This window comes from Dryas octopetala, chromosome 6 (genome assembly GCF_963921425.1).
Source record: "Dryas octopetala chromosome 6, drDryOcto1.1, whole genome shotgun sequence".
In the NCBI taxonomy this organism is placed as follows: Eukaryota; Viridiplantae; Streptophyta; class Magnoliopsida; order Rosales; family Rosaceae; genus Dryas; species Dryas octopetala.
The window spans coordinates 7,993,117-8,020,556 of NC_141371.1; the positions used below are offsets into that span (position 1 = coordinate 7,993,117).

The 27,440-nt window shown below is 38.6% G+C and overlaps 2 protein-coding genes and 2 pseudogenes across 2 annotated transcripts; 2 read left to right on the plus strand and 2 right to left on the minus strand.

Annotated features, from left to right (window-relative positions):
• The first annotated feature begins 2,369 nt into the window (after window positions 1-2,369).
• Window positions 2,370-6,589, plus strand: LOC147281946 (uncharacterized; annotated as a pseudogene).
• A 387-nt stretch (window positions 6,590-6,976) lies between these two features.
• LOC147281947 (uncharacterized) lies at window positions 6,977-10,929 on the plus strand (annotated as a pseudogene).
• A 4,803-nt stretch (window positions 10,930-15,732) lies between these two features.
• On the minus strand, window positions 15,733-17,800 carry LOC147281948 (cytochrome P450 76A1-like). Its single transcript, XM_086248802.1, has 2 exons — window positions 16,865-17,800; window positions 15,733-16,393 (listed from the first exon to the last, which is right to left on the minus strand). Exons 1-2 carry the CDS (start codon window positions 17,798-17,800, stop codon window positions 15,785-15,787), a joined length of 1,545 nt encoding a protein of 514 aa, XP_086104928.1. The 3' UTR covers window positions 15,733-15,784.
• A 1,446-nt stretch (window positions 17,801-19,246) lies between these two features.
• Window positions 19,247-22,069, minus strand: LOC147281949 (protein PSK SIMULATOR 1-like). The gene is made up of 2 exons (XM_086247989.1): window positions 21,849-22,069; window positions 19,247-21,434 (listed from the first exon to the last, which is right to left on the minus strand). Exon 2 carries the CDS (start codon window positions 21,374-21,376, stop codon window positions 19,676-19,678), a length of 1,701 nt encoding a protein of 566 aa, XP_086104115.1. The 5' UTR covers window positions 21,377-21,434; window positions 21,849-22,069; the 3' UTR covers window positions 19,247-19,675.
• Window positions 22,070-27,440: the final 5,371 nt, after the last annotated feature.

The following is a 27,440-nucleotide window of genomic DNA, read 5'->3' on the forward strand; positions in this document are numbered from 1 at the left end:
TGAAAAGGATGTGTGGGCCACAAGATAAAGGAAGACCTTTTCTAATGATGATGAACTGTGAAACTAAAATCATGAAGACATAATGTAAAAATAAGAATAAATGAAGAAATGTATTAAGTGTAAAATGGTATGGTAATGTGCCTACTTTAGAGAAGCCACTTCAGAGAGAAAATTAGCAAAATGACAATCAGCTTCAACAATAACAGGCTTCTAGGAATTAAAAGGAAATAAAAAAAAACCAATTCTTCAGCAGCAGTGAACTTGTGTTTTAAGTAATGAGAAACACAGGTGATGCATGTTGCAATATATGATCCTAGACTATCAATAAATTTAACTTACATTCTAGACTGTCTAGCAGATAAATTGATGTTGTGTACCTTCCTCTACTGCTATGCATAATCTAATGCAATTGATAATACTAAAGGATGCATTAAGGTCCAATAGTGCTGCAAGAAATTGATGTTGTTGTTAGCCTCCTGGTATATATTGAATTTTTACTGCTGAACTTGATCATATCAGCCTCTCTTTGTTTTTTCTTTTCTTATAAACTTAACTCTTTACATCTGGTTTTGGGTTTGTCCTATTTCTGTGGAAAGGCATACTTGTATCATGTATTCTATATACCAATATATTTGTTAAACTTCCACTGCCAAGTAACAATTGTGGACCAATTCGACTGTAGGGGTCTTATTAGCAATATCTATACATGTATCAGTATCATTATCTAAAAATTTCTTAGCTTACAAAAGAGAGAAATTATATTGTGACGTCACATTTCTTTGTAATCAATGAGGTTATTGTAGTATAAATTTTTCCTGGTAGTTCAAAGAAATCTAGCTTGTAACAAAATTTTGTAATGTTTCTTTTCAAAAAAAAAAAAAAAACTTCGTAATTTCTAGGTCTTTGTGTGTGTGTGTGTGTGTATTGGTGGAGAATTGTTCCTAAATTCTAAACATGTCACAAGGACTGCACAATGTTTCTTTTTTTTTTTTTAAAAAAAAAAGCAACCCCTCATTTGATCAAGAAACACATCAACAGGCCACTTTATAGGAGGAGAAGAAAACAGTCATAAAAAAGCAATAGAAGTTACCTTGCTTTTGTGGTCTGCATAATTTAGGTGCCTTTTCTAGCAACAAAGTTAAGCTGGAACTGATTTATGCTTCACTACTTGAATGCCCTCCGACCCACAAGATCTGCAAACAGTTTAGATAAAATCACAAGCTGGGACAAGGGAATCCAATGTTTTAATGTTAATGCACAAGAAATAATACTAGGTGCATTTAAATGCTAATCATTCTATCCCCTCCTATTTTGATTAGCTAAGTTAGCCTGACCTCTTTAGACTATATATACTAGCATAATTACCAGGACCACATGTTATGTATATGCCAATGCTGGGTTATTCTGAGGTACGTTGCTTTCAAGGAGCTAAGAGACACTACTAGAATACCATAGAACTACAACTGATATTGGCTGGCTGATATAGCTCAGTCAGCTTAATTTTGTCATTTGGGACTCTTAAATGTGTAGGTCTGTTTTGGCTGTTATAATGACTGACCCTCAGCCACTATCCATAAATATAGCTTTGTTCATTATTAATTAATATTCAATATGGTGGCTGTACAGTAATTCCTATAATCAATTTATGTATATAATTCATCACCATATGTACAGTAATTCCTATAATCAATTTATGTATATAACATTATAACTCATCAATCTCAAACACCCTTCTCCCTCTGCTCTAGATAACTATGAAAACAATAAAAGGGGTGAATAATGTATATGAGTGTACCATATTTTAGAGTGCAGTGGGTGCATAATGGAAGTGTACAATAAAACCCGAGTGTTCTATCTAGCATTTGCAAGAGCTTTTTAAGGGATGAACCATATATTTTTCCATAGATGGCAAGGAATTTGGGTGACTGGTACAGGACAAATTTTTTGTGTAGTGGCTATATATGGTAATTAAACATTGCTAAATAGTCCACTCACTTACCTGAAATTTTGTTATATATGTTTTGGTTAATTAATATTAAGAAAAATGACTTTTAACAACATAAGCCTATTTTTCAAAAGAAAAGAAGCCAAAAATATTGCTTTGTGAGCCATCAATTTTGATTTCTTGATACATGGGTTTGGGGACTGCATCTTTTGAATTCAATATCCTGTATTAGAAATGGGAGAATCTTAAGGTTTTCTTTGAAAAACTTCATAGATTATGTAGTTTATCCAATTTTATTTATCTTTCACTGATATGTTTTTATTTTTACTTTTGGCTATGATTAATATATATATATAGAATCCTTAGGAAGAAGTTTGCTGGAAGCCAAGTGATCGATAGAAATGAGAGGGAAGAAGCCAAAGTAATGAAGGTGGCTGAGCAACTCAAGGAAACAAAAGTTTCAGGTTAGAATTCCCTTAAGTCCAATTAATTACTCTGTTGACTAAACATGTAGTACTCAATTTTCTTCTAGAGTAACTTCTAACTGAATTACCTTTAAATTATTTTCAGTCTTGCAGTGAAAATCTACATCTGGAACTTGTTAGCAGGGCACTTGTTGATGTTGAACCTGTTAGCTAGTAGGCAAGAGGTTAGACCTGCAACTTATCAACCACTATATTCTAAATATATGTGTTCTATATGTTTGAAAAGTAGTTGCATTCTGAGTTTGATATATGCAGCACCTTATAAATTCTAATATTCTTGTGCCTTTTTTAAGATTTTTGTGTGTGTCAATTCTTTAGATATGTCACACTTGAGATTCTATGGTTATGTCTAGATGAAGTTGTGATTGCATTTTTATATAGCTTTTAAACTTTTGGATAATGTTTTTTTTATTCATGTTTAATTTGGACATCAAGGTGACTGGAGGCTAGTGTCTTTTTGGTCTCTCAAGATGGATAAAGAATGGTTAGAATTTGACAGGTTAAACATCTATAACCTAAAAATAATATCTAAGCATTTATAATATTGACTTTAATATTGATATTAGATAAACTTTAACTGTAGACTTGGGGAGAAATACAAGGAGGCAACACGTAATTTTGTCAATTCAACTCGTGCAAAAGCGGGAGATTCAGATATGATTGTGTGTCCTTGTTTGATATGTAGAAACCTACAGCACCACCATTTTAATATGGTATACGAACACTTAGTCATGAAAGGGGTTGATCCTAATTATAAGACTTGGGTCTTTCATGGTGAAAGACCAAGTAAATCTATCCAATATGATGATGTGGAAATGCTAGAGACATATAGGATGTACAAAGATTTATATTTCCAAAATGATGAGGTTGAAGGGGACCCTTGTGAAAGTAGAGAAGCAGAAATTGAAAATCTAGTTAGAGAAGCTGAAATTCCCTTGTTCCCTGGTTGCATAAAGTACACAAAGATTTCGGAAATTATTACTATGTTCAAGTTCAAAGCATCATATGGTCTGACTGATAGTGCCTTTGATTCCATGCTTCAAATGTTTCGTGATATGCTACCTAATGATAACACACTTCCTGATTCCTTTTATTTAACAAAAAAAATATTCAAGACATTTGAACTTGGATACGAGAAGATACATGCATGCGTGAATGATTGTTGTCTATTTAGAAATGAGCTTGAGCATGCAAAGGAATGTCCTACATGTGGTGCTTCAAGATGGAAAGTTAACAAACACAATACTAAAATTGAAAAAGAAGTCCCAGCAAAAGTATTGCGTTACTTTCCAATAATACCAAGGTTGAGGAGGATGTTTGCTATAGGTGAGACAGCGGAACAATTAAGGTGGCACTCAACTAATAAGAGTCATGATGGTAAACTTAGACATCCTGTCGATTCATTGGCATGGCAGTCAATAAACAAGAGGTGGCCATCTTTTGCATCAGATCCTTGAAACATTAGATTTGGGCTTTCTACTGATGGCTTTAATCCTTTCCAAGATCGCTCTACATACAGTTGTTGGCCTGTGGTTTTAGCTCCATATAACTTGCCACCGTGGTTATGCATGTCTAAGGAAAGTTTGATGTTGACTTTGCTAATCCCAGGTCCAAAGCAACCGGGTAATGACATAGATATTTATTTGGCACCGCTTATAGATGATTTAAAAGTGCTATGGACCAATGGGGTGGAAATGTATGATGCATTTAGTAAGATGAATTTCAACTTAAAATGTATTCTGATGTGGACAATTAATGACTTTCCGGCTTATGGAAACCTATCTGGATGGCCTACCAAAGGAAAATTTGCATGTCCTGTTTGTCGTGAAGACACATGTTCAAGTTGGTTATCACATAGTCATAAGTTCACATATATGGGTCATAGACGATTTCTTGCTCCAAATCATCCGTTTCGCACGAAACGGAGTTGGTTTAATGGGCATCATGAAAATGGGAGTAGGCCTAAGATATCTACAAGTGAAGAAATTTATCTTGAAGTTGATGGCATTGTGAATAATTGGGGAAAAACTAATAAGAAGAAGAACAAAAAGAGGAAGCAAGGGGATACAAATTCACTACCTGATCCCTTATGGAAGAAAAAGTCAATATTCTTTGACTTACCATATTGGAAGGTATGATATGAGTTATGTTTTTACTTGTAATTTTTTTTTTTTTTTCATTTTTTTGCCTCTTAGCATAGTTTATCAAAGCCAATGACAATTATAACACTCTATAGTTGATTTATTTACAGAGTCTTCTTGTGCGCCATAACTTAGACGTCATGCACATCGAAAAAAATATTTGTGAGAGTATTTTTGGTACACTTTTGAATCTGAAGGGAAAAACAAAAGATGGCTTCAATTCTCGTAAAGACTTGGAAGAAATGCAAATTAGACATGATTTACACCCTGAAAGAAGAGGAAATAGATTTTATCTACCTGCAGCACCTCACACTTTGTCTAAGACAGAGAAGCAAACTTTTTGTCAAAGGCTTGCTAATTTGAAATTGCCTGATGGTTATGGTTCAAATATTGGAAATTGTGTTTCATTGGTAGACTGCAAGTTAGTGGGGCTTAAGTCCCATGATTGCCACATTCTAATGCAACAACTGTTATCGGTGGCATTGAGGGGTCTTCTACCTAAAGGACCAAGAACTGCCATTTTTAGATTGTGTGCCTTCTTTAATGAATTATGTCAGAAAGTTGTAGATAGAAACAAACTGGAAAAAGTGGAGGAAGACATTTTTGAGACTTTGTGCATGTTAGAAAGGTTCTTTCCTCCTTCGTTCTTCGATATAATGGTTCATTTAACAATTCACTTAGGACGAGAAGCTCGATTATGTGGACCAGTACAATACCGGTGGATGTACCCATTTGAGAGGTAACTTATATATAATCGATTGTAAGTATAACAAGTATAATGAATGAAAAATATTTTAATTCAATTTCATTGCTGTTTTAGGTATATGAAAGTGTTAAAAGGATATGTTATGAATCGTGCACGGCCTGAGGGGTGTATAGCTGAGCGGTACCTTGTTGAAGAGTGTGCATTGTTATGTAGCAAATATATAAAACAAGATGATGATATAGGCTCTAGGCATGCACGGAATGAAGAATTTGAGAATAGTTTGTTGTTGGAAGGGCGCCCTACGTCTAAAGGGAAGCAAATCATTCTTCCAGCTGATTTGTTACAAGCTGCCCATCGATATGTGTTGTTCAATACAGAAGAAGTTCAGCCATATATAGAGTAAGTGTTCACATTAATGTTATTTATACTTTCAAACTCACAAGAGACATTAGGAAAAATCTTCTAACACAATACTTTCTATACTAGTATGCACAAGGAGGAACTTAAGAGAGAAGATAGACATCTCGGAAGAAATGAAACATTATTAGAGAAGAAACACATGGAGTCCTTCAGTGAATGGTTTGATGCTAAGGTTGTAAGAATTTTGTAATATATAATTTTGTTAGTTATTTAATTATGTGATCAAAACTTTTATTTCTAACTCATGCTGAAACTTAATTTGCACAGATTAAGGCTGAGATGATTGACCAAAATATGTCAAAAACTCTTAGGTGGCTTGCACGTAGCCCATTGCAGCAGTCTATTTCTTATTCTGGGATGATTATAAATGGTCTTCGATTTCGTACCAAGGATAGAGAGACATGTACACAAAATAGTGGTATTTCACTTGAAGCCGCAACAATTTGTAGATCGAGCTAGTGCAAGAGACAATGCAATGGTCAATGAGAAAGTCATTTACTATGGAGTTTTGACAGATATCATTGTGCTGTCATATAGTGCATTTGATCTTGCACTATTCAAGTGTGATAGGGCAAACATTGTGAATGGTGTCAAAGTTGAGGATGGATTCACTTTAGTTAACCTCCACCAAGGACAAAGTCAATTTCAAAGGGATCCTTTCATTTTAGCATCACAAGCTAAACTGGTTTTTTATTCTAGAGTGGAAGAAACTTCTAATTGGTATGTTGTCATCCAACCACCACCAAGAGGCTTTCAAGAGTTGGAGATGTGTGATGAGACTGAATGTGGGCCATCTACTCCATTTGATGTTTCAAGACTTCATGACAATGATAATGATGAAGAAGAAGAATATGCACGGATGGGTGTCGAAGGGGTGCTTTGTGATGCATAGTGTAACAATTTGTGTGATGGCTAAAAAAAAATATATATATATATATATATATATAAAGATTGCATGAAATTGGTGTATAAGAAATTCAATGTCTTTTGATCAATTTGTATTTATATATGGCTGGAGTGCTAGTTGATGTTGAGTTTAATATATGTTATCTTTCTTTTGCATACTGCTATGAATTTTCTGATTTATATTTGTTGCTAGTTTGAATTATGTACATGTCTTTTTTTTCTAAGGTTTGTTGCTAGTTGAAGAGAAGAATAGCTTAATTTACTGCTTCATCACTAAATCAAGTATATGTCTGTTTTTTTTAACAGGTTTGTTGCTAGTTTGAAAGATCAATAGCTCCATAGCATCATTGCTAAAACCTTTCCAGGGTACAAGATGTCTGCTTGTGAGGTAAGGCATGCCACCTTGTGTTTATGCTTAGGGGTGGGTTCGGTCCGGTTACCGAACCGAAAACTCCAAACCGGCAACCGACCGAACCCCTCTCGGATGGCCCTTTTGGTTACCGAGACCGGAACCGAAATGCCGGTAAACCGGCACTCGGTTGACCGGCATTTTCGGTCGGCTCGGCTCGGTATGGGCCTTGACCGACACGGTGCGACGAATGGGTGGCGAGAGGGCAGCGAGACAGAGGGTTTTCAGTTTTAAGCAACAACCCAATCCATTTATATAATTAGATGGAGAATGAAGAGAGGATAAACTTTGATACTTGGGTCGACGGAAAATACCGCCGGAATTTGAAGAAATCCGGCGAGGAAGGCACGGCTTGGAGTGGTGATTCTGTCGCGTGGGGAGGCCGGCCGAGCTAGGTGGCGGCTGGGTTGTGTTGGCGCCGGCTTGGGGAGTCGACCAATGGCCTTGGATTGCTGGGAGGTGGCCGGCGACGGTGAATCTTGGCCGGGCAGGGTCGCGCATGGAGAGAAAGTGAGAGAGAATGAGAGAGGAAATGGTTACAGAGAAAATAAAGAGGAAGATAAGAATAGGGAGGATAGTGGGGCATTGGGCAGTGCGCACGCACAGTGAAAAAGGGGTTTAGATGGGGTTATATACTTATATAGGTCTGTTTCTTTTAGAAGTGAGTAAATGTCAATTTTTCTAGTTGTAGGCTTGTAGCTGTATGTGTCAGTAATTTTTATGGGAACAAACTTTTTTGGTTTAGAGAAGTATAAAAAAGAATGGGAAAGAAAGAGAAAATAAAAAAAATTAGTATTTTAGTAATTTAGACATTAGGATATTTTGGGGTTTGGAGTTTCTACTTGTATTAAATATATTTTGTAATTTATATAAAATATATTTTATATAATACATTTCTATACTTTAAACATTTATATAGACTATAGTTATTAGTTATAGACTATTATCATACTAAACATTTATATAGACAATAGTTATTAGTTATATACCAACTATAAATTATTAAATTATTATCAATTATAGTCTTATGGTATATAATATATCAGTATAGGATATAATAAGCCTTATAAGGTATAAGATTTGATAAAATACACAATAGGGTTTAGGGTATGAGATATAAGAATATGATATAAGGTTTAATATTTAGTTGATAGTTATATGGTATAAATTGTTTAGGATATGTTATAATATTAGTTTAGGGTATTTTTAATTAGTTTTTATAAAGAAATGTATTCTATAAATTAAAAAACATATAAATTATTAATTATAGGGTTTAGGGTATAGAAAGGGTTTAGGGTTTAGGATTTATAAATTTATATATTTTTTATATAAATTATAAAAATGTATATAGAAATGTATTTTAAGATATAGAAATGTATAAAAATGTAATATTTAAATTAAATATTATATATACTCGGTTCGGTTCGGTAAACCGACGGTTCTAGGATCTGAGAACCGGAACCGGAACCGAACATACCGGTTCGGTTGGCAAACCGATATCTCGGTACGGTTTCTCTCCGGTACGGTTATTCTCGGCATCAGTTGGAGCGGTTTCGGATACGGTCTCGGTTTTTCGGGCAAACCGACCCAGCCCTATTTATGCTAGTGGTTGATATGCTTCTTTTATACGGATACATATACTAATACACTTTTAATTATGTGATTCTATTGTGCAGCCTTCTAAGAAAGCTGGAAAAAGATTAATGAATAAACGCCGAGCTCTTTTCGCTGATGAAGAGCACCAACCTGAGAGTACAAATGGTGGAAAATCTGCACAACAAAAACAGCTGAACGTTACAACACTAAGAAATGATGGGATAACCCAAGAAGGGAATGATGAAAAGGTGCAGCCAATACTACATGCAAATGGCACTCAATCTACACAACCAAAAAAAAAACGAGGTCCAACTACAATGTTTCGATTTCCTAAAGGCCCAGCCCCAAAGATGCAAGTGGCTTTCAATTCGATCTCACAACCATTTGGCACAAATTCAGATAAATTTGTGTCGTTTCTTGGTGTCATAGCACGTCAGCACGTCCCTATTTCCATAAACTGGAAGAATCTTGAGAACGAAGAGTGGAAGTATTTGAAGGATGATCTTTGGTCTTTAATCCAGGTTTGCATTTACAAGTAAATTTTCAATAGTCTATGGTCTGCTATTCAATTAATTCAATAAGAAATTTAACTAGATGCTATTATCCATATATTGCAGCAATCCTTCATTGTGAATGATGCGCATAAAGGCACTATTTTTAAAATGATGGGGAAATATTGGAGACAATATAAATCAAAAATAACACGTCAACTTATCAAAGCCAATCGTATGCCAAATAGGGGACGTGCATTCCGACTTATTAAGCCAGCAAGTGTGAAATCAAATAAAGAATGAGACACTTTTGTCAAAAAGAGACTTGGAGTTGACTTTCAAGTAAGTTTCTCTTTTGTTTTTACCTTAAATATACTTATACATGATCTCTAATTGTTTATTATATATCTTACATCCTTATAATTATTTGTTTTATAGGTTGAAAGTGAAAAATTTAGAGCAATGAGAAAGAAGCAAAAATTCACGCATACAATGAGTCGTAAAGGCTACGCTCGCTTGGAGAATGAAATGGTAAGATTACAAGTTTGGAAAATGATGAAACCTGTTTTTATTATATATGTATATATATATATATATGTATGTATGTATCTATCTTAGTTAACTAATGGATTCTCATGTAGAAAGCAAACCATCCAAATCCTGATGAAATAACAAGAGTGGACTTATGGACAAAAGCGTACCAAAAAAAGAACGGAACACCTGTCAATGAAGTTGTTGGCAACATAATGGTAAACCCCACAGATTTGTCTTTCTTTATAGGCTTGTTTTAATTTCTCTGTGTATTAGTAATGTTGGTTTACTAAAATTATGTTCCATATTTATAGGAACAAATAAAGAAGTGTAATGAAGCAAAGGAGAATCCACCAACAAAAGATTCTATACGGGATGATGCCCTTGCCAGAGTTTTAGGACCTGAAACTCGTGGACGAGCTCGTGGACTTGGTTTCGGTGCTACACCCTCCAGAGTAGATGCAGCTATTCAAGGCAATGCAAGGGTTAAGGAGCTTGAAGCCATTGTAAAATCTCAAGACCAAAGGATGGGAACAATTGAAGCCAAGCTGGAAGCACTTTTGAAACAAAATCAAGAGGTATAAAACTCTTCTAATGACCAATGTATTAAAGCTGGAAGCACTTTAATATGTCAATCTTTTTTTTTTTTTAAATCTTTTTACAGAACCAGAGCAAGAATGTAGAAGATATGACAAGTGCACATGCATGTTCTCCTCAAGTAAGTAGTTTTAAATGGTAATTATATAGTAGGGTATATTAATTGATCTTATTGATGAACTACCAGCCCATTAATCTTTAGTCTCTTTAATTTTGCTAATTTTAGTCACAAGAAGGAAGTCGTCCTATGCAAGGCCAACCCAATGACCTTCAAAATGCAACTCCTCAAGTAAGTAGTTTTAAATGATAATTATATAGTAGGGTATATTAATTGATCTTTAAGATGAACTACCAGCCCATCAATCTTGAGTCTTTCTAATTTTGCTAATTTTAGTCACAAGAAGAAATTCGTCCTATGCAAGGCCAACCCAACAATCTTCAAAATGAAAAAATGTCAGCTCTTACATTGGTATAATTTTGAAGCTGAGGAAGTTGTGGCTGAAGGACACATTGCATCAATTGACCCAACCACTAAAGTACGTTCATCATATGCCTATTGGACGTGATTGCTGGAAGGTGTGGGTTGACCAAGTGATTGATGAAAAGCTAAATTTGTATAGACCCACAGATGAATTCAAGAGGCTTGGTGAGACTATAGGAAGTACAGTTGCATGGCCAAAAAGCTCCATCAAACTGCTTTAGTAAAGGTAATATTTATGAACCCTCACAAAGTGTGATTTGGTACACTGGCATACAAGAAAGCTGTGAAAGTTGCACAAATTTGGTGCATTTCTAGAATATTCACACTTGCAGTTATTCCCACTATTGACATAATTTCTCAGCACTTGTTGTGATATCTGATGGAGTATAAATATGAAACATTAGGATATATAAATTCACCAAATATGTAAATTATCACCTCTCTACACTTGTAGCAGCAACAAATATGTCAAAACATGAAAAAGAAAAAAACAAATTCATTGATGTAGCAACAATTTCCTTTACATGCATGTATACATAAGTGTATGTAAGTAAAAACATATGTGTGTCCAAATTTTCTATTTAAACAAGTTGTTCACTGCTAGTTGAAGAGAAAAATAGCTTTACTACTCCTTTAATGTCTTTTGATCAATTTTTTCACTGCCATTCTTTTCTCTCATTCGTGGTGACAGAGGCATGCATGTGTATAGTCAACCTTGCTGCTGCCAGGAAAAATGAAGAGTGATACACTAACTATTGGAGATGCACTTTAACTTCAATGGACTTTGGGTTCAGACCATGTTTTGAATGAGGATTGCAAGTCTGGCAGCTAAGTGGATTATTATTTTCATAAGACTTATAGTATTGTTGGGGCTTTTTGTAATACAAGTTGTCCTAGATTTGGTTTTTGTTGTTTAGTTTTGACATGGACAATTGATGTTTATTGAAAAATCTAACTTTTTGTCTAGTTTAATTATCAGTTTGACTAAAAAATATTTTGTTATTGGTAGATTAATGATTTTACTTTGATTCTGAAGAATTGGTGAATAACTATTTTGTTACTTAATTATTAGGTCAAATTGGTGGTTAACATTGGTTTGCCAAATTATTAAAAAAAAAAAACAAATATGAATGACAACGTGCAATTGAAAGTTGTCGAAAAATAAACAACAACATACAATCGCATGTTGTTGAAACCTTACCGCAACATGCACAGCACATTGTTGATCAAGCAGACTACAACGTGCGCACGTCGTCTTACACCCGCTATGAACGAATGATCAAACATTGTGACGAGGTGCATCGCCTATTTTAGCAACGTGCGATTGCATGTTGTTGAAACATAACCGCAATATGCACAGCACGTTGTTGATTAATCAGACTACAACGTGCGCACGTCGTCTTACACCTGCTATGAACGAATGATCAGACATTGTGACGACGTGCATTTGCCTTTTTTGGCAACGTGCAGTGCACGTTGTTAAAGGATCTCACTTTTTAACGGCATGTCGTTCAACCACGTGCAGGTGCACGTTGTGTTTCTACTTCAACAACGCACATTGCACGTTGTCAAAGGCCTTTTTTCTTGTAGTGTTTTCTTTGTGATTAATTGGTTTGTTAAATGGCCAAGCAGCTACCCAAATGGCCTTTAGTGATTGGGCTACTCTAATTAAAATCTCCACAAACCCAATGCAATCAGATATAAATTAATATATAGCATGTGCTTGTGCTTGGAGGCTAATAGGATCCCAGCACTTACAATTCATTTACTATTAATACTAGCCCAATAACTTTTTGGTTAATAGATGCACCCCATTTGTGCCAACAAACATAAATGATGTACGTACGTTACAGAAAGAATCTGCGTCCCGTTCTTCATTGGACCGCCATTCACGGCAACCTAGCTTAAAAGACTGCTTCTGATTGAATTTCAAGGTACTTGGTGTGACTCTTACCGAAAGACCCTTTGGCGAATTCACCTTTGCCTTGTACACTGAGTTACCAAACCCTACGTGAGTCACTGTTCTATAGAAGACAGCTGAAATGCTGGACTTGTAATTCAGCAGCTGGGTATGCACTGTAGGATAGTTGAGGCCATCAGTGTCTCGTGCGGGCTTAAAGTCTGAGCAGCTGTACTTCTTTTTGCCCCCAACAAGCATGCCAATGGTGGTGCTGTTGTAGCCTTCCTTGCACAAGAACCTGATATAGTCTGACGTGGAAATGTCATAGACAAGGCCAGGATGTACTGCCTTTGTTGGTTTTATTTGTCCTGCCCCCGAGCCTAGCTCCGCGTCAGGTTCTTTGCAGCTTGATTTTCATTGGCGTGGCTGAAGCAGACGGTGAGAGAGATTGGTTAGAACATTGTTTTGACGAGCTTTGAATGAGATATACATATATCTAGCAGTGCGGAAGACCAAGCCATTACTAGCAGTGCCTACAAAGTGCTAATTGATATAAGTCATTGTAGACTCATCTGAATTCTGAAGTACGTCCAAATTACATGGTTCTTGTTCCAAGTGAGCTGCTTTCAATATCTTGTTTCCAAGCTCCAATACTCATTCCTTGTGCTTAATTGCTTAATTTGTGAATGGGCTAACCAGCTTCCCAGATGGCCTTTACTTTCAATATGTGCTTTGGAGGCTAATTTCATGGCAGATTCCTTTGGCTTTCTGGGGCATTTCTTGTCCTCTTACTAGATGCGTGGGATCATTTTCTTCCACTTTAATTTAATTCTATGCTGTCAACTTTTAATTTTGATGGTTTGGTTCTTGTTATGATTGTAAGTTTGTTATGTATAGGCTATTTTGCACATTTAACATTCAGACTTTGCACATGTGCACAAATACCACCTATAAAAAAATTTTGACACTCATACTTTGCAAATAATGCTAATGCAATATATATCGTTACATTCAAGGAGTTAAATTTCGAAATTTTCGGCTAAATCTCACCGAAAATTTCGTTTTTCAGGGGTATGAAAATTTTAGCATATATTCGTCAATATTTCGTCAACATTTCGCCAAAATTTTCGAAATTTCGGAAATTTCGCCGAAATTTGCCGAAATGTGCCGAAATTTTCGAAATTTCGCTTTATCTTCTCCAACAATTTCTCCTTTTCTGTCTTCTCCAGTAGTTTCTCTTTCTCTGTCTTCACTCTTCGCAAGAGAGGGAGATCCCCAACTCCGGCCAGATCTTGGCAGCTCAAGAGAGGGAGATCCCCAACTCCGGCCAGATCTTGGCAGCTCAAGAGAGGGAGATCCCGGCCAGATCTAGGCGGCCCAAGAGGGGAGAAGAAATCGGGGAGGAGAGGAGGAAGAGATCGGAGAGAAGAAGAGGAAGAGAGGGAGAAGAGAAGGAGGAAGAGATTTATGCGCCTGGGCTGGAAAATGGAAGAGAGAAATGAGAGGGAAGAAGAGGCTCTGCCACGGGAAGGAAAATGGAAGGAAAAGCCGAAAAGGTGAGGAAAAGGAAGTGAAGGAAAGAGAAAGGAAAAAAAAAAAAATTCACTCACGGACTCACCAAACAATATTCAAGTCAGCTAGCTAGCTGTCCACCTATGACCCAGCTTTTATTTCTTCTCTTTTGGGGTAGGCCAACGCTGACACAGTCAAGGTTCAAATACTTAATGGATACTATTAAGTCTATTATCATGTGAAGAGAAACAAAAAGGGTGTTGTGTCATGTACTTTAATGGATACTATTATTATGTGAAGAGAAACAAAAAAGTCAAAAAAAAAAGAGAGGTTAAGGTTGATTGGGGTTTGGGATTTGGGACTTTTGGGCAATTGAAAAGATAAAAAAGAGTTTGAAGTTTCGTTTAATTATTTATAAACTCTAAATTCTAATATATTTTTATATAAAAAATAATAAAAAATACCCTAAGAGGCCTAAACTCTAATATCTTATATTATATCATAAACAATATAGAGTATAGATTATATAGTATAAAGAATATATTAATTTTATTTATTCATTATACTAAGTTTATTTAACAGTATTTGCCTCCAGCGCACATTATATTTATCACATATCACATGAAACCTACCATATAATTTAGTTTTTTTAATATTTTTTATCAATGTAGTAGATAATATGTTAAATAAACATATGGTAAAATTTCATTCAAAATTTTCGTATTTTGATAGTAATTTTCGTCGAATTTTTGTCGAAATTTAAAAATCTTGAAAATTTCCGTCGAAATTTCCATCTGAAAATTTCCCCGAAATCCGAAATTTTATTCCATGGTTACATTCTATCCAAAATCAAATTTAAATGAGAAGACGACTAGTCGCCTAGATAACTTTCCCCGTACTGTTGAAAAAGTATCAAAGATTCAAAGCCAATAGCAATCAATTGTATTATTAGTATAAAATAATCAAACATAAAATATTAACTATGTTGACCTTATCCTCATATCTTCAATGCCAAACAAGTCCAACTTACAATAGTAAAAATAACAGTGTTTTTGACTCAAATGAATCTACAGTCCACTATAGCAGCTATTTTGTTGGCTACGCACTGCAAGTATTGACTTAAGGCTTTTATTATTTTGTAGGCTAGGTCCTTTTTTGTCTTATTATACAAAGTCACATTACTTCAACATTAGAATTTATCAATGACTAACTTTTTTTAAGACAGCAAGAGAGGACGTGTTGGACGTGTAATTGTAAATTTAGGTATCTGACTTTGAGTCTCCAGTTCAATTTGATCTTGGAGTCAGACAGCAAGAGAGGTAAATTTTTTTGTGAATCCTCTAGGTTCGACGTAAATTGCCTGTCTTTAACCGGCCATTAATTTGGTACGCGAAAGCTGATTCAGGACACCCTCAATTACAAAAAATATATATATATATATCAATGACTTTAACATTATTTTTTATTTTCACGTTACAATTAAAAATACAATTTTTCAAATGTTCAACTGCTTTATTTCAAAATACAGCTAATTATTCTTACAAAGTCACATTAAAAATATAACTGATTATTCTTACAAAGTCGCATTAAAAATACAACTGATTATTCTTACGAAACAAACTTTAAAAGAAAAAAAGAAAAATTCAAACCATATACATGAACACCTACAAGCACTTTGTAGGCACTGCCAATAATGGCTTACTCTTTCGCATTGTTACCCCCAAAGTGTCCTTCCAGTCCATAGTACTTGGAGTGACATTCCCATCAAGGGCCCAATCAAATTGGTGCAGCAACATGCCCAAGGTAAGGTGCAACATTCTATGAGCCAAAGGCACACCAGCACACATTCTTCTCCCAGCCCCAAATGGAATTAGCTCATAATGTTGGCCCTTGTAATCAGTCTTTGACCCTATGAACCTCTCAGGCTTAAACACCAAAGGGTCATCCCACACATCTGGGTCTCTCCCAATTGCATAAGCATTCACAAACACCTGTGTGTCTTTGGGCACAAAGTAGCCCATGAAATTGGTGTCATGCATAGCCCTTCGTGGTACTAAGAATGGGACTGGTGGGTGCATTCGTAGTGTTTCTTTGATCACACCCTGCAAGTATGGTAGGTTGTCAATGTCACTCTCTTCGATCTTTCTGTTTGGGCCTATCACCTGAGTGAGCTCGGCTTTGGCCCTGATTAATGTCTCCGGGTTGCACAGTAGCTCTGTCATCGCCCATTCTATGGTGCTGCTTGTTGTTTCTGAACCGGCCATAAATATTTCCTGCACAACCGTATCAATAATTGTACACGTATTATAGATATAGTTTGAGTTAGTGCGTAGCTAAACACCACTTATATTTACCGTTATACACCAAAAAAATTTCAAGACTGAAATTAAACAAAGGTTTATTCATGCAAATACTCTTTGAAAGTTTTTTTTTTTTCCTTACTTAATTTGTCCCTTTAAATTTTAATCTTGTCATTTTGTCCCTTAAACTTTACAAACTTTTTATTCCGTCAAATTCGTTAATGGCTCTGTTAAAAAATTCGACATGTCGCTAACGTGAATGCTGACACATCAGCTTTTTTAACGAATTTGACGAAATATGACTTACTAAAAAGGTTTGTAAAAGTCATAGTACAAAGTAAGAAAATTAAACTTTAAAGAATAAAGTGAGAATCAGGAATCTTCTGTGCTAATAAGCTTTAAAAAGAACTTATCATGTATTAGATTAATACACTGCATACTTACCAATATGAAAATATTGAGATCACGATCAGATATTTTAGGTGGTTCATCATTTCCACTACCTTCAAATTGAAGCAACACATCCAAAAAGTCCCGCGTTTTCTCTCCTCCGCCCACCTGCTGTTCTTTCATGCGGTCCTTGACAAACTTAGACGCAATTTCTATGGCTTTTCCCAAGTCCCTCTTCATCTTCCTCATCAACCCCTGCGGATCAAACCACCACAACCAGGGAATAAAATCAGCCATGAACGCACCCCCGCCCTTCTCCATCAGTCGACTCATCGCGCCAAAAAACTCAAACCCTTCTTTTGAACTGGGGCCCACCAAGTCTCTCGATAGCATCAGATTCCCAAGAAGGTTGAAAGTCATGAGAAACACAAAACGAGCCACGTGGACTCCACGTGATCCGTGGTCTTTGAGTTTCGAGGCTTCTTCCTCTATCCACAATTGCATGTCGTTTACGCACTTTCTTCGTACTGATGCAGTGTCATTGATGCGCTTGTTGACCAACATGTCCACGGTCACCAAGCGCCTCAACACGCGCCAATACGAGCCATAAGGAGCCAAAGCTAATGACCCCTTATGATAATCATGGACCCGACTTGCTTCGTAAACGGTGCGCTCCGCAAACGACAAGTCGTGGTTCTTGAAAAACTCAGTGGCCGCTTTGGCAGATTGGATTACCATAGTGTTTTTGACGCCAAGTCTTAGCCATAGGACGGGCCCATACTTGTGACTGAGCTCAGTGAGGGTCCTGTGTGGCATTGTTCCAAGGTCCAACATGTTGCCGATTATGGGCCATCCTGTTGGGCCTGGAGGAAGAGGCCCATGGTTTTTTTGGCCCAAGTTTGATCTCCGGCGGATGATCAGCAAAAAGAGAGAAGCTGGGAAGAAGAAGATGATGAAGGGAACAAGGAAATTCCAAGAGTACCCCTCCATTAAATCAAGCTATAGCTATGTCCACAAAATGTTAATGAGTGCATGAACTATATATACTAGTTCAAAAACAAAAAATTAATCCAGCAGCGTGAGCTAGCAAATGTTTTGTAGCTAAATGACGTGTGATCATTGGGTGAGTTTATTATATTCAACAGCATTGAAAAGCTAACGAAGAATGAGTATATAGTTATATACTAATGGGTCAAAAAAACACCTTCAATTTAAGAGAGAAACTTTCAAACTTCCATGTAACAAGGATATGACTGATTTAATATCTTAACTCAATAACATGATGGTACATATGCTCTTACACTTTTCACATAAAACTTTTTTTAATTTTAAAATAAAACCTATCTCATGAGATGACAAGTCAACCCTTATTCCTATTATACATAAATTTTTTTCTCAATTTAAAAGATAATCAAATGTTTGTTTCAGGTCCGATCAGACAATTGTCTTGACTTTTATTAATTTTTTAGTTAATGACATAATCCATGATTCACTGGACTGGATGCTTGGAATTTGGAATTTGGAATTTGGGTATTGTTATAGTCTGAAATATGACTTGTCAACTTAATTATGGTCAAGTTTATCTTATCTCTTAGGGGTGATGGGAATCGCAAAATAATAGTTAATTAGTTGGTAGTTGATACCTCCCTTAGATACATGAGTACTGTTGTTTACGTTGTTTCAACCATTCATCAATCTTGGAACGGAAAATATAGAATTGGACAGCCATAACTGACTGGAGTGAACTGGTTTAAATCAAATACATCAGCAACTAGCTTCTAGAAGTGCATCTACTGGAGCTAAACCTGGGAATCAAGACATAAGATAACTAGCTTCAGTATGTTATGAATTGGTTGTACAGCTGGCTGCTTATGTGACTTCAGTTCATCTATCTTTATCTTTCAAATGTATATAAACCAATGTACTAGTCTGCATTATTAATTAATTAATGAAACTTGAGAAGATTACATGGTATTAGAGCAATATAAGTGTTATCCTCAACAGTTATACGTGTTTCTGTTTGTTTCAAGTCATGTTACAATTGAAGGAGTGTGTTGAGAGATTTTACATCAGAAATGTAAACCAAAACCTTACAATATAATGTCATGAACATCTCCACTTAGGACCAATTAATTTTGAGTTTAAAGTCCTCTAAATTCTTCCATATCTTGTTACCAAACTCCAATAATTTTGAGTTTGATTTTGAGTTTATTCTTTTTCTTAGTGCTACCCAAATGGCTTTAGTGATTGGGCTAGTCTAATCATAATCTCCACAAACCCAATGCAATTTAGTTCAGCATGTGTTTTGAAGGCTAATTTTATGGCGACTGCCTTAGACTCTCTAAATTATTCTTGTTTTCTCATCATAAATTCTTTTCTAATAATCACCATACTCTTGTCAAATTTATACTGTAATTACAAAGTGGCAGAATATACTAAATACCAAAAACAGAGTGGGCACAAACAGGAAAACAACAAAGAACAATCTATGCGATCAAATAATGCACATTTGACAAATAATATGTTGAGGCTACAGATATGCCTTCGATGATGCCACAAAGAGCTTCGTATTACATTACAAGATATGCTTTACAAGGAAGTCACTAATGGGCCCCAATTCATCCACGATATGAACAAATGAAAGAATTTTGAGTTCCAAGAAAACAAAAAATAAAAATAAAAATCTGTTTGCCCAAATGAAGCAAAAAGGTTAATTTGATGCTTAAAACATCCCCACAATTGGAGGAATGCCATTTCTGATCATTTGAAGCAGTCTCGTGGAAGTGTTTAGTAACTCATCTTTCTCTATATAAGTTCATTGACTGACCATCCTAAATCTCCTAATGCAGTCTATGAAATTCGAAGTTAAGCAATTTCATCCCTTTGGAGCATATAATCATCATATGGTCTTCTGCCACCAGCATCTGCTAAAGCCTTCCTATTAAGTTCACCAATCATGCAGATATAGTTCAGACCTATAAGAAGCTCTGTAATTGCAGCTTCAGTCTTAGCCTGATTTGCAAAGTAGAGGGTCTGTACCAGAAGCACATTTGTCTTGGAAACTTCATGCTGCTTCACAATGTTTCTCTCAGAATGCCATCGTATCATGTTATGAGCAAGTGGTGCAAGCCAGTCCAATATCTGCTCCATTGCCAGAGACCACTCCCCTGCAAGGGCGGGGTCATAGATGGATGAGCCCATAGTTTTGGTATATGACTTTAGCCTAGCTCTCAGAGCAGATCTTATACTTGAGGTTAACATATCGTATAGATCACATCTCATGTCAAGGCTGATCAAGTGAGGTGATGAAGCTATCTTTTCAATCAAAACAATCACATTCGCATAGTGGACAGCCAGAGCAGCATCACCAAGGGTAGACGGCGGGGGAGTCAAGAGTGAACATTTTGAACTGAAGAGGGACATTTTAGAATAGATACTGTTGCTGAAAGATGGAGATCCCACATGTGTGTACTTCATATTATTAAACTCTTTCATATGGGTACTGCTCAGCCTCATAGAACCACCAATTTCTGGCTTGTAGCTCTGAAGAACAGGAGAATCACCTCCACCCGTCATGCATCCTTTAAAAGGTCCAATACGAGCAAACTGTCTGCCTTTTAATTGAGAATAATTTCCATGTTGGATGGACGACTGAGGATGAGCTGGTCGCTGCTTGTTTGTTCTATTCTTACCAGTACTAAGCCTTGGCTTTGTAAGCGACCTCCCAAGAGGTCCTGAATAGAACCCACACCGATTACCATCAGATGGATGAACAGAAGAGTGCATAAGAGCAGAAAAGGAATGACTGCGGGAAAGACAATCAGAATTAGTAAGTTCATAATTATCAGTCTCCTCTCCACGAGCCATTTGATCAAATCCAAAGACCTGCTTGATCCTCTCTAGCATTGTAAAGAGGGATCTCAGTAAAAGTCGAACAATGTAATCATAAGTTCTATTCCATGGAGACATGTCTTGTAGATTTTTCACTTCTTGGCGCTGTGAAATTACCTTCTGTTGAAATTCAAGCAATTTGACCTTATTTAACTCTGGATTGGCTCGCATTCTCCTTAGTGTTTGCTCAAGCTCTGCCAGCACCTCCAGCTCCTGAGACAATTGCATTGTAAACGCAACAAACCTCTCCATTTTTTTCACTTTCCTCTCCATTTTCTTCAACCTGTATTGCCACCCAAGCCATTGAAAACCATTCTGAAGAGGGTCATCAAAAAATTGTTCAAATTGGTGATACATAGGATCCGTGCACCTCTTCCCAAGCCTGACCACAGTTGCTGCCAGACATCCCAAATTCTCAATTATCTCATTCAGTGCAAGTTCCATCAAGTAATCACCATCCTCGGACACCAGCCTTCTCACCCCAACTGAGTTAACAAGCTCTTCCCTGAACATCTCCTTTTCACTCAAACTATTCCATAAATTAACCATCTTTAACATCAACCCCGCAACTTCAAATGCCAGAATTCCAATCACCGGCTTGTCAGGCTCCATCACGCTCTTCCATGAGAACCTTAAACTACCAAACCACGACTCGGACACCATCTCACCTCCCATTAAAGTGCATACACTGCAAGCCAAACCTCACCAGAAATCTCAGTAGATCACTTTATTCCTGTGCAAAAATTATAACTTGTATTATATTGTTAACACTTAACCAAATCTCAATTTCTCAACCAAATTAAAATGACACAAAACTAACCCTAAATCCCAAAATCAAGCAACCTTAACTCAATAGCAAAACCAAACACAAACATACAGCAATTCTAACTCTAACCCTCCATTTGGTTGCTCATGAAGCACAGAAAAATAGGAAAACTAAGTAAAACTAAAAACGACTTTTCTGCACTCTAATCTCAGCTAAGTTAAAAATCCACAAATCAAATGGCAAAATTGACAGTTTCCAAGGTCCCAAACACTAGAATTCCCACATTTTCTCACCCTTCAAACACACATTTCTGAATGCCCTCACAAATTCAAACAACAATACAAGAACATAAAGCTAACTTTGCGTATGGTGAAGACTCACCGTTTAACTTGAAGAAGGTGGAAGCGTGACATGTATCTGGAGCAGAAAAGAAGCAAGCAAATATGATACAGCTACAGAAGCAGGGCTTGGCCCTTGTTGGGGTTTGGAAGTGGAGGGTGTGCGTAGGCTTTGACCGTACGCACCACCTGCGTACAAATAGCCGCGCCCGCAACGCAGAGGGTTAGCAAGGGACAAGGCTAAAGCCGAAAAGAGTCCCAAAGGAGTCGTAAATCGGTCAATCCGAGGTGAAAAAAATGGGATATTACATCGACTCTTGGGGAATACCAACGGTTCTAAATTTCTAATGTTTTTGGTTTGGCGATGTTTTAAAATTGATAAAAACGCTTCTTTCGTTTGTAGAAATAAATAAAAGTATTTTTGAATCATAAAAGTATTTTTCAGTAGTTTTTTAAGAAATACATGTCAAGTGTTTATTCAAGAAGCACTTTCAAGTGCTTTTACATGAAACACTTAAATTTTTTATAAAAATTTAAGGTTAAATACATTTTTCATCCACGAACTTTAGACGATTTTTCAATTTGATTTATTAATTTTAAAACGTGACAAAAATAACCCTAAATTATCCAATTTGTGTCAATTTAAAATCTTCCGTCTAAATATCTAAAGGAGGCTGACGTGGCCGTTAAACGTGTCACTTCTTTTATTTTATTTTCAGATTTTTTCTATTTTTAAAAATTTTAAAAATTAATTAAAAATAGTTCCGGACTCATAAAAATACACGAAAAATTCCTACGACTTCGTCTTGACTAGTACTAATTTATTATGGGGCCAAATTACCAATTTTTTCTTTGAGAGTTTCCAGAAAATTTGGGAAGTCCAAATTTATTTCTAAAAAATTAAAATAAAAAATTTATTTTATAGAGAAAAATTTATTTTCCTCTAAGACTGAGAGGTCTTTTGGGTAGCAAGTGTTCACTAGAAAGGTAGTGTTAGTTTTTAGAAGACCAACGGTGCAAACCTCATATTTTTTGGAGCTCGGGAGATTATTCTATGAATTTCCAAAGAGTCTAAAGTATTTTAATTTTTTAGAAATAAATTTGAACTTCCCAAATTTCCTGGAAACTCTCAGAGAGCAAATTGATAATTTGGCCCCATAATAAATTAGTACTAGTCAAGACGAGGTCGTAAGAATTTTCCGTGTATTTTTATGAGTCAGTAGCTATTTTTAATTAATTTTTAAAGTTTATAAAAATAGGAAAATAGAAAAAATTCGAAAATAAAATAAAAGAGGTGACACATGGTGCACATTCAGTGCGCCACGTCAGCCTCCGTTAGATATTTGAATGGAAAATCCTGAATTGACACAAATTGGATAATTCGAAGTTATTTTTGTCAAGTTTTAAAATTGGTGAACCAAATTGAGAAACCGCCCAAAGTTCGTGGACTAAAAATGTATTTAACCTAAATGTGTTTATAAATAGAAACTCTTCCAATAAAAGTACTGATTATAAGCGTTTTTAAGAAGCAATGTCAAACGGGAGGGAAAAGCTTTCATTATCTGTCAATTAAGTAATGTTGAGGGAGTTCTTGTTGCTCATGTTTTTGGTGTGTTTGATATTTTCACTTTTAAGACAAAAAAGAAGTAGATATTTTCTCTTTTTTATTTATATTTCAAATGTTTTATTTAATTGTACTTTCAACATAAATTGTAAGAGTTTTTTCTATTGGGAACGAAGATGTAGATTAATGTAAAATGTGAGACACTAATTAACAGATAATTTCACAATCGATCAATCCATAATAATGTTATGGATTTGACCATATACACCAACTAATCAGTGGCTCACATCTCGCATTAGCTCTACATTTTTTTTTTGGCCACCGCATTAGCTCTACATTAAAGTCTAAATTATACTTCTTTTGGTTCTTGTTTGTGGGAAAAATCCACATCGATCCGAACAGCCAATCACAGCTCGACACGTGGCTGGTCAACATCCACCTCGGAGTTGACTCTCAGTGGTCAAACTTTGACCTCCACGTCATCATCACTCAGCATCGCCTCTGCCAGCTCGGACCGGATCTTCACACCGGGCCCTCCATGTTCGGTCCGAGCCGAACCGATGATCTTCTAAGGGATCGAGTGTCCATCTTCCCACGATCATCCCGGTTCGGCTCGGCTCGGCACAGGAGATGGTCTCCTTCCAAGTTCTAGCGTCGACCAGTTAGGGCTCGGAAAGACCCCAATCTACGGGACCGGCTCGGCCTGGAATCCCATGTCCGATCCGACCACACATGGACTTCGTGTCTTCGCATGAGAACATGTGTTCGTATCAGCTCGGCTCGGCTCTCCGCCGCCATTCCCAGGAAGATCACGCTGGGACGAACCGCCACACTTGAATGCACCTGACACAATCTTCTGACAGATAGAATATCAGGCTTGCATTCATGACTACTGGAGCAGTTTGCCTGAACCTTCCAACCTTGCATTTAATGAAGCATTCAATGCAACATTAAATGTTGAGGAAGTAAGCAGCTGAACATGCAACTAGGTCTGACCAGGTGCGTGGATCTCTGGCAACCACTCATTCACATGCAGGTAACTTATTCATTAAGTCTTCCTTTGCCTATATAAAGGCACCACATATGCACAAAATGATCTATCTAACAATCTAGCAATCTACCCACAAACACTCACACGAAAATTCTCACTCACCAGGGAGCTTACCCAACTTGCTGAGAATAACCCAGAACATTTGCCTTGTTCTTCCTATTCTCCCAAGTTCATCCTCTGTTCTTCCTCATCCACCATCAAACACCATCACTGATTTCATCATCGGAGTGTGTTTGGCTGGTACCACACCGGTCCATTCCCTTTGATATTGTTTTGTCTACAGGAAGATTCCAATCAACATCCACATCAGCATCCAGCGAAGCACCTGATCAGCCAGATCAACTTATCTAAGTTGTTGCATCTACCTTACGAGAATTTGCATCAACAGATTGGCGCCGTCTGTGGGAAGCTGACTTCAGCCGTTGTGTTCATCACCGCAAGCGCTAAGCTCTTCCTTCACGCGAGTCATCATGACTACCATCTTTCGGGACACCAGCTCTTCCTCAGGAGCATCTCAGAATGATGAACAACATCAGCCTGAGACGCCTGAGAAAACGAGGGGAGCACAACTCCCCAGGACATCAAAGTCCAAAGGTCCCTCGAAAATCCGAGCTGCTCATAAACTCCTTAAGGAGAGCCGGCGACATCTAGCCGCAGAGAATGCACTCCTGAAGCAGAATAATGAGCTGCTTGCAAAGCAGGCCGAGCTGGCCGGGGAACTTGCACGCCACCGTGCTCAGCTTGAGAATAGTGGGGGATCGGGCTTCCGATCGCGCCGGACCCGAACCGAGCAGGAGGTCCTTTCACCATCTCCTTCTCGGCAAAGCACTCCTGCCGAGTCGAACGACCAGACGGATCGGCAGGATTCTGATTACGTCTTCCCGGGCTTCGAGAACATGCCCCCGGTCGAACAGGCCGAATGCCTAAACGCCCACCGTCTTCTTCAGCAAAAACAGGCGGCTTTCGGGAAGCGTGCCCCCAGGAATTCGAGCGGAGACCGTGCCGACCCGAATACAAACCGACGACCCCCGGCCCAATCAAGGTTGGGGGCCAACAGTCCAGCCGGTTCGGCCGAAACCAGGGTCCCGATTGGGGACAGGCTCGGCCCCATCACCAACCAGGATCCTCCCCCATCAGGAGCTCACTCAGGGAGGCGATCGGTGAGCGACCGACTGGGATCGACTATGATCATGTCGGATCGACGACCGGTGAGCGAGAGGGTCACTCGCCAGCCGATGAGTGAAAGACTCGGTAACCAGGCCGAATGCTCGGGGGAAAATGCGGCCGAGCCGACCCTGCCCGACGTGGAAAATCTTGTCCGGACTCTGGTCCAGGACCAAATCCGGAGCGTCCACGATCGGCTCGGCCACGTCGAGGTCTCTAGGGGGTACACCGGCAGGACCGACCACGGGGAGGAACTTCCCCTCCCGTACACCAGCAGAATCATGGATGCTGAGGTCTCCCGCGACACGAAGCCCCCCAAGATGGATCAATACGACGGGACCAAGGATCCCTATGACCATCTTGACAGCTTCAGATACGCCATGGAGGCCCGCCAGGCATCTGAAGCCACGAAGTGCAGAATCTTCCCTTCGACCTTGAAGGGCTCGGCTCGGGGTTGGTTCCGAACCCTCCAACCGAATTCCATCGACTCCTTCTCCGACCTCCGAAGGGCCTTCCTGGCGAGATATCGGGTTGTATCCGAACGACTCTACAACTTGAACGATATGTCGCTCGTTAAGCAGCAGGAAGGGGAGAGCCTCAAGGCCTATCTGATCCGCTTCAACATCGAATATACGAAGTGCGACGATTGCGACGATAGGTCAGCTAAGAACGCCCTCATGCAAGGTCTGCACGCCGGGGGACTCCGCTCCCACCTAATGAGGAATCCTCCCTCCACTTATGATGAGCTTTCTGCCGAAGCCACTAAGTGGGCGCGGGCTGAGGAGTGGGATGCTCAGGTGGAGGCCCTGAATCCCAGGCCGACCTCGGCCAAGAGGAAGGAGGGAGAGGTTTCAAGTCCCAAACCCCAGGTCCAATCCAAGAAGACCAGGACCGAGGAGCCACGCCAACTTTTGGGCAAGGGACCCAAATTTGTCCAGTACACGGAGTACACTCCCCTCAACGCCGGTCTGGAGGCAATCTACTCCAAGATCAAGGACCAACTCCCAGCTGCCAGGGAGATCAAGGGACCACCCCCGGACAAAATCAGGGAGGGCGTCTTCTGCAAATACCATTCCAATCACGGCCATGTCACGAGTGATTGCTACGCTCTCCGCGACGGGATTGAGACTCTTGCCCGGGCGGGTAAGATCAATCAATTCCTGGCCGGAGGGCCTAGGGTACCCAAGGCCGCGCCGAAGAAGCCCACCAACACCATCGAGGTCCAGGATGCTGCCATCGGATCAATCGGCGGGGGACCAACCTTCGTGGGGAGCTCGAACCGATCCCAGAAGGAGTATGTCAGACAGGCGGCTCAAGCTCACGAGTCCCTGTCGATCCAGGCAGGTCAGCCCAGAACTTCCAAAAGACAGCGGAAGGACTGGGCGCCGGTCACCTTTGAGCCGAACGAGGCAAACGAGATCATCTTCCCCCACTATGATCCGGTCGTCATAGTGGCTGAGGTGGCCGGGACAACCATCGCGCGCTCCTTCGTCGATGGAGGGAGCTCAGTCAACATCTTCTACCACTCTGCGTTCGCGCAGATGGGCATCGACGAGGATAAGCTGGAGACCGATACACCTGCCTTGGTCGGGTTCGGGGGAGAAGTGGTTCAGCCCCTCGGACACATCTACCTTCCCCTTTCGCTCGGGAAGGGACCGATTAAGAAGACCTGCATGACGTACTTCATTGTCGTCAAGCGGCCGTCGGCCTACAACATCATTCTGGGCAGACCGGCTCTGGTCGACCTTGACTGCATCGTCCATTACGCCAACCTCCTCATCAAATGTCCGGTGGGCGACGACTGCATCGTCATTCAGGGAGACCAGTGCTCGGCTCGGTCTTGCTACGCTGCTTCG

Coding starts and splice junctions, on each gene's coding strand:
- LOC147281948 (XM_086248802.1), bottom strand. CDS start 17,800: ATGGAGGGGTACTCTTGGAATTTCCTTGTTCCCTTCATCATCTTCTTC. Junction 16,394..16,864: donor ATCTCAATATTTTCATATTG/GTAAGTATGCAG, acceptor ACGGTTGTGCAG/GAAATATTTATGGCCGGTTC.
- LOC147281949 (XM_086247989.1), bottom strand. CDS start 21,376: ATGGGAGGTGAGATGGTGTCCGAGTCGTGGTTTGGTAGTTTAAGGTTC.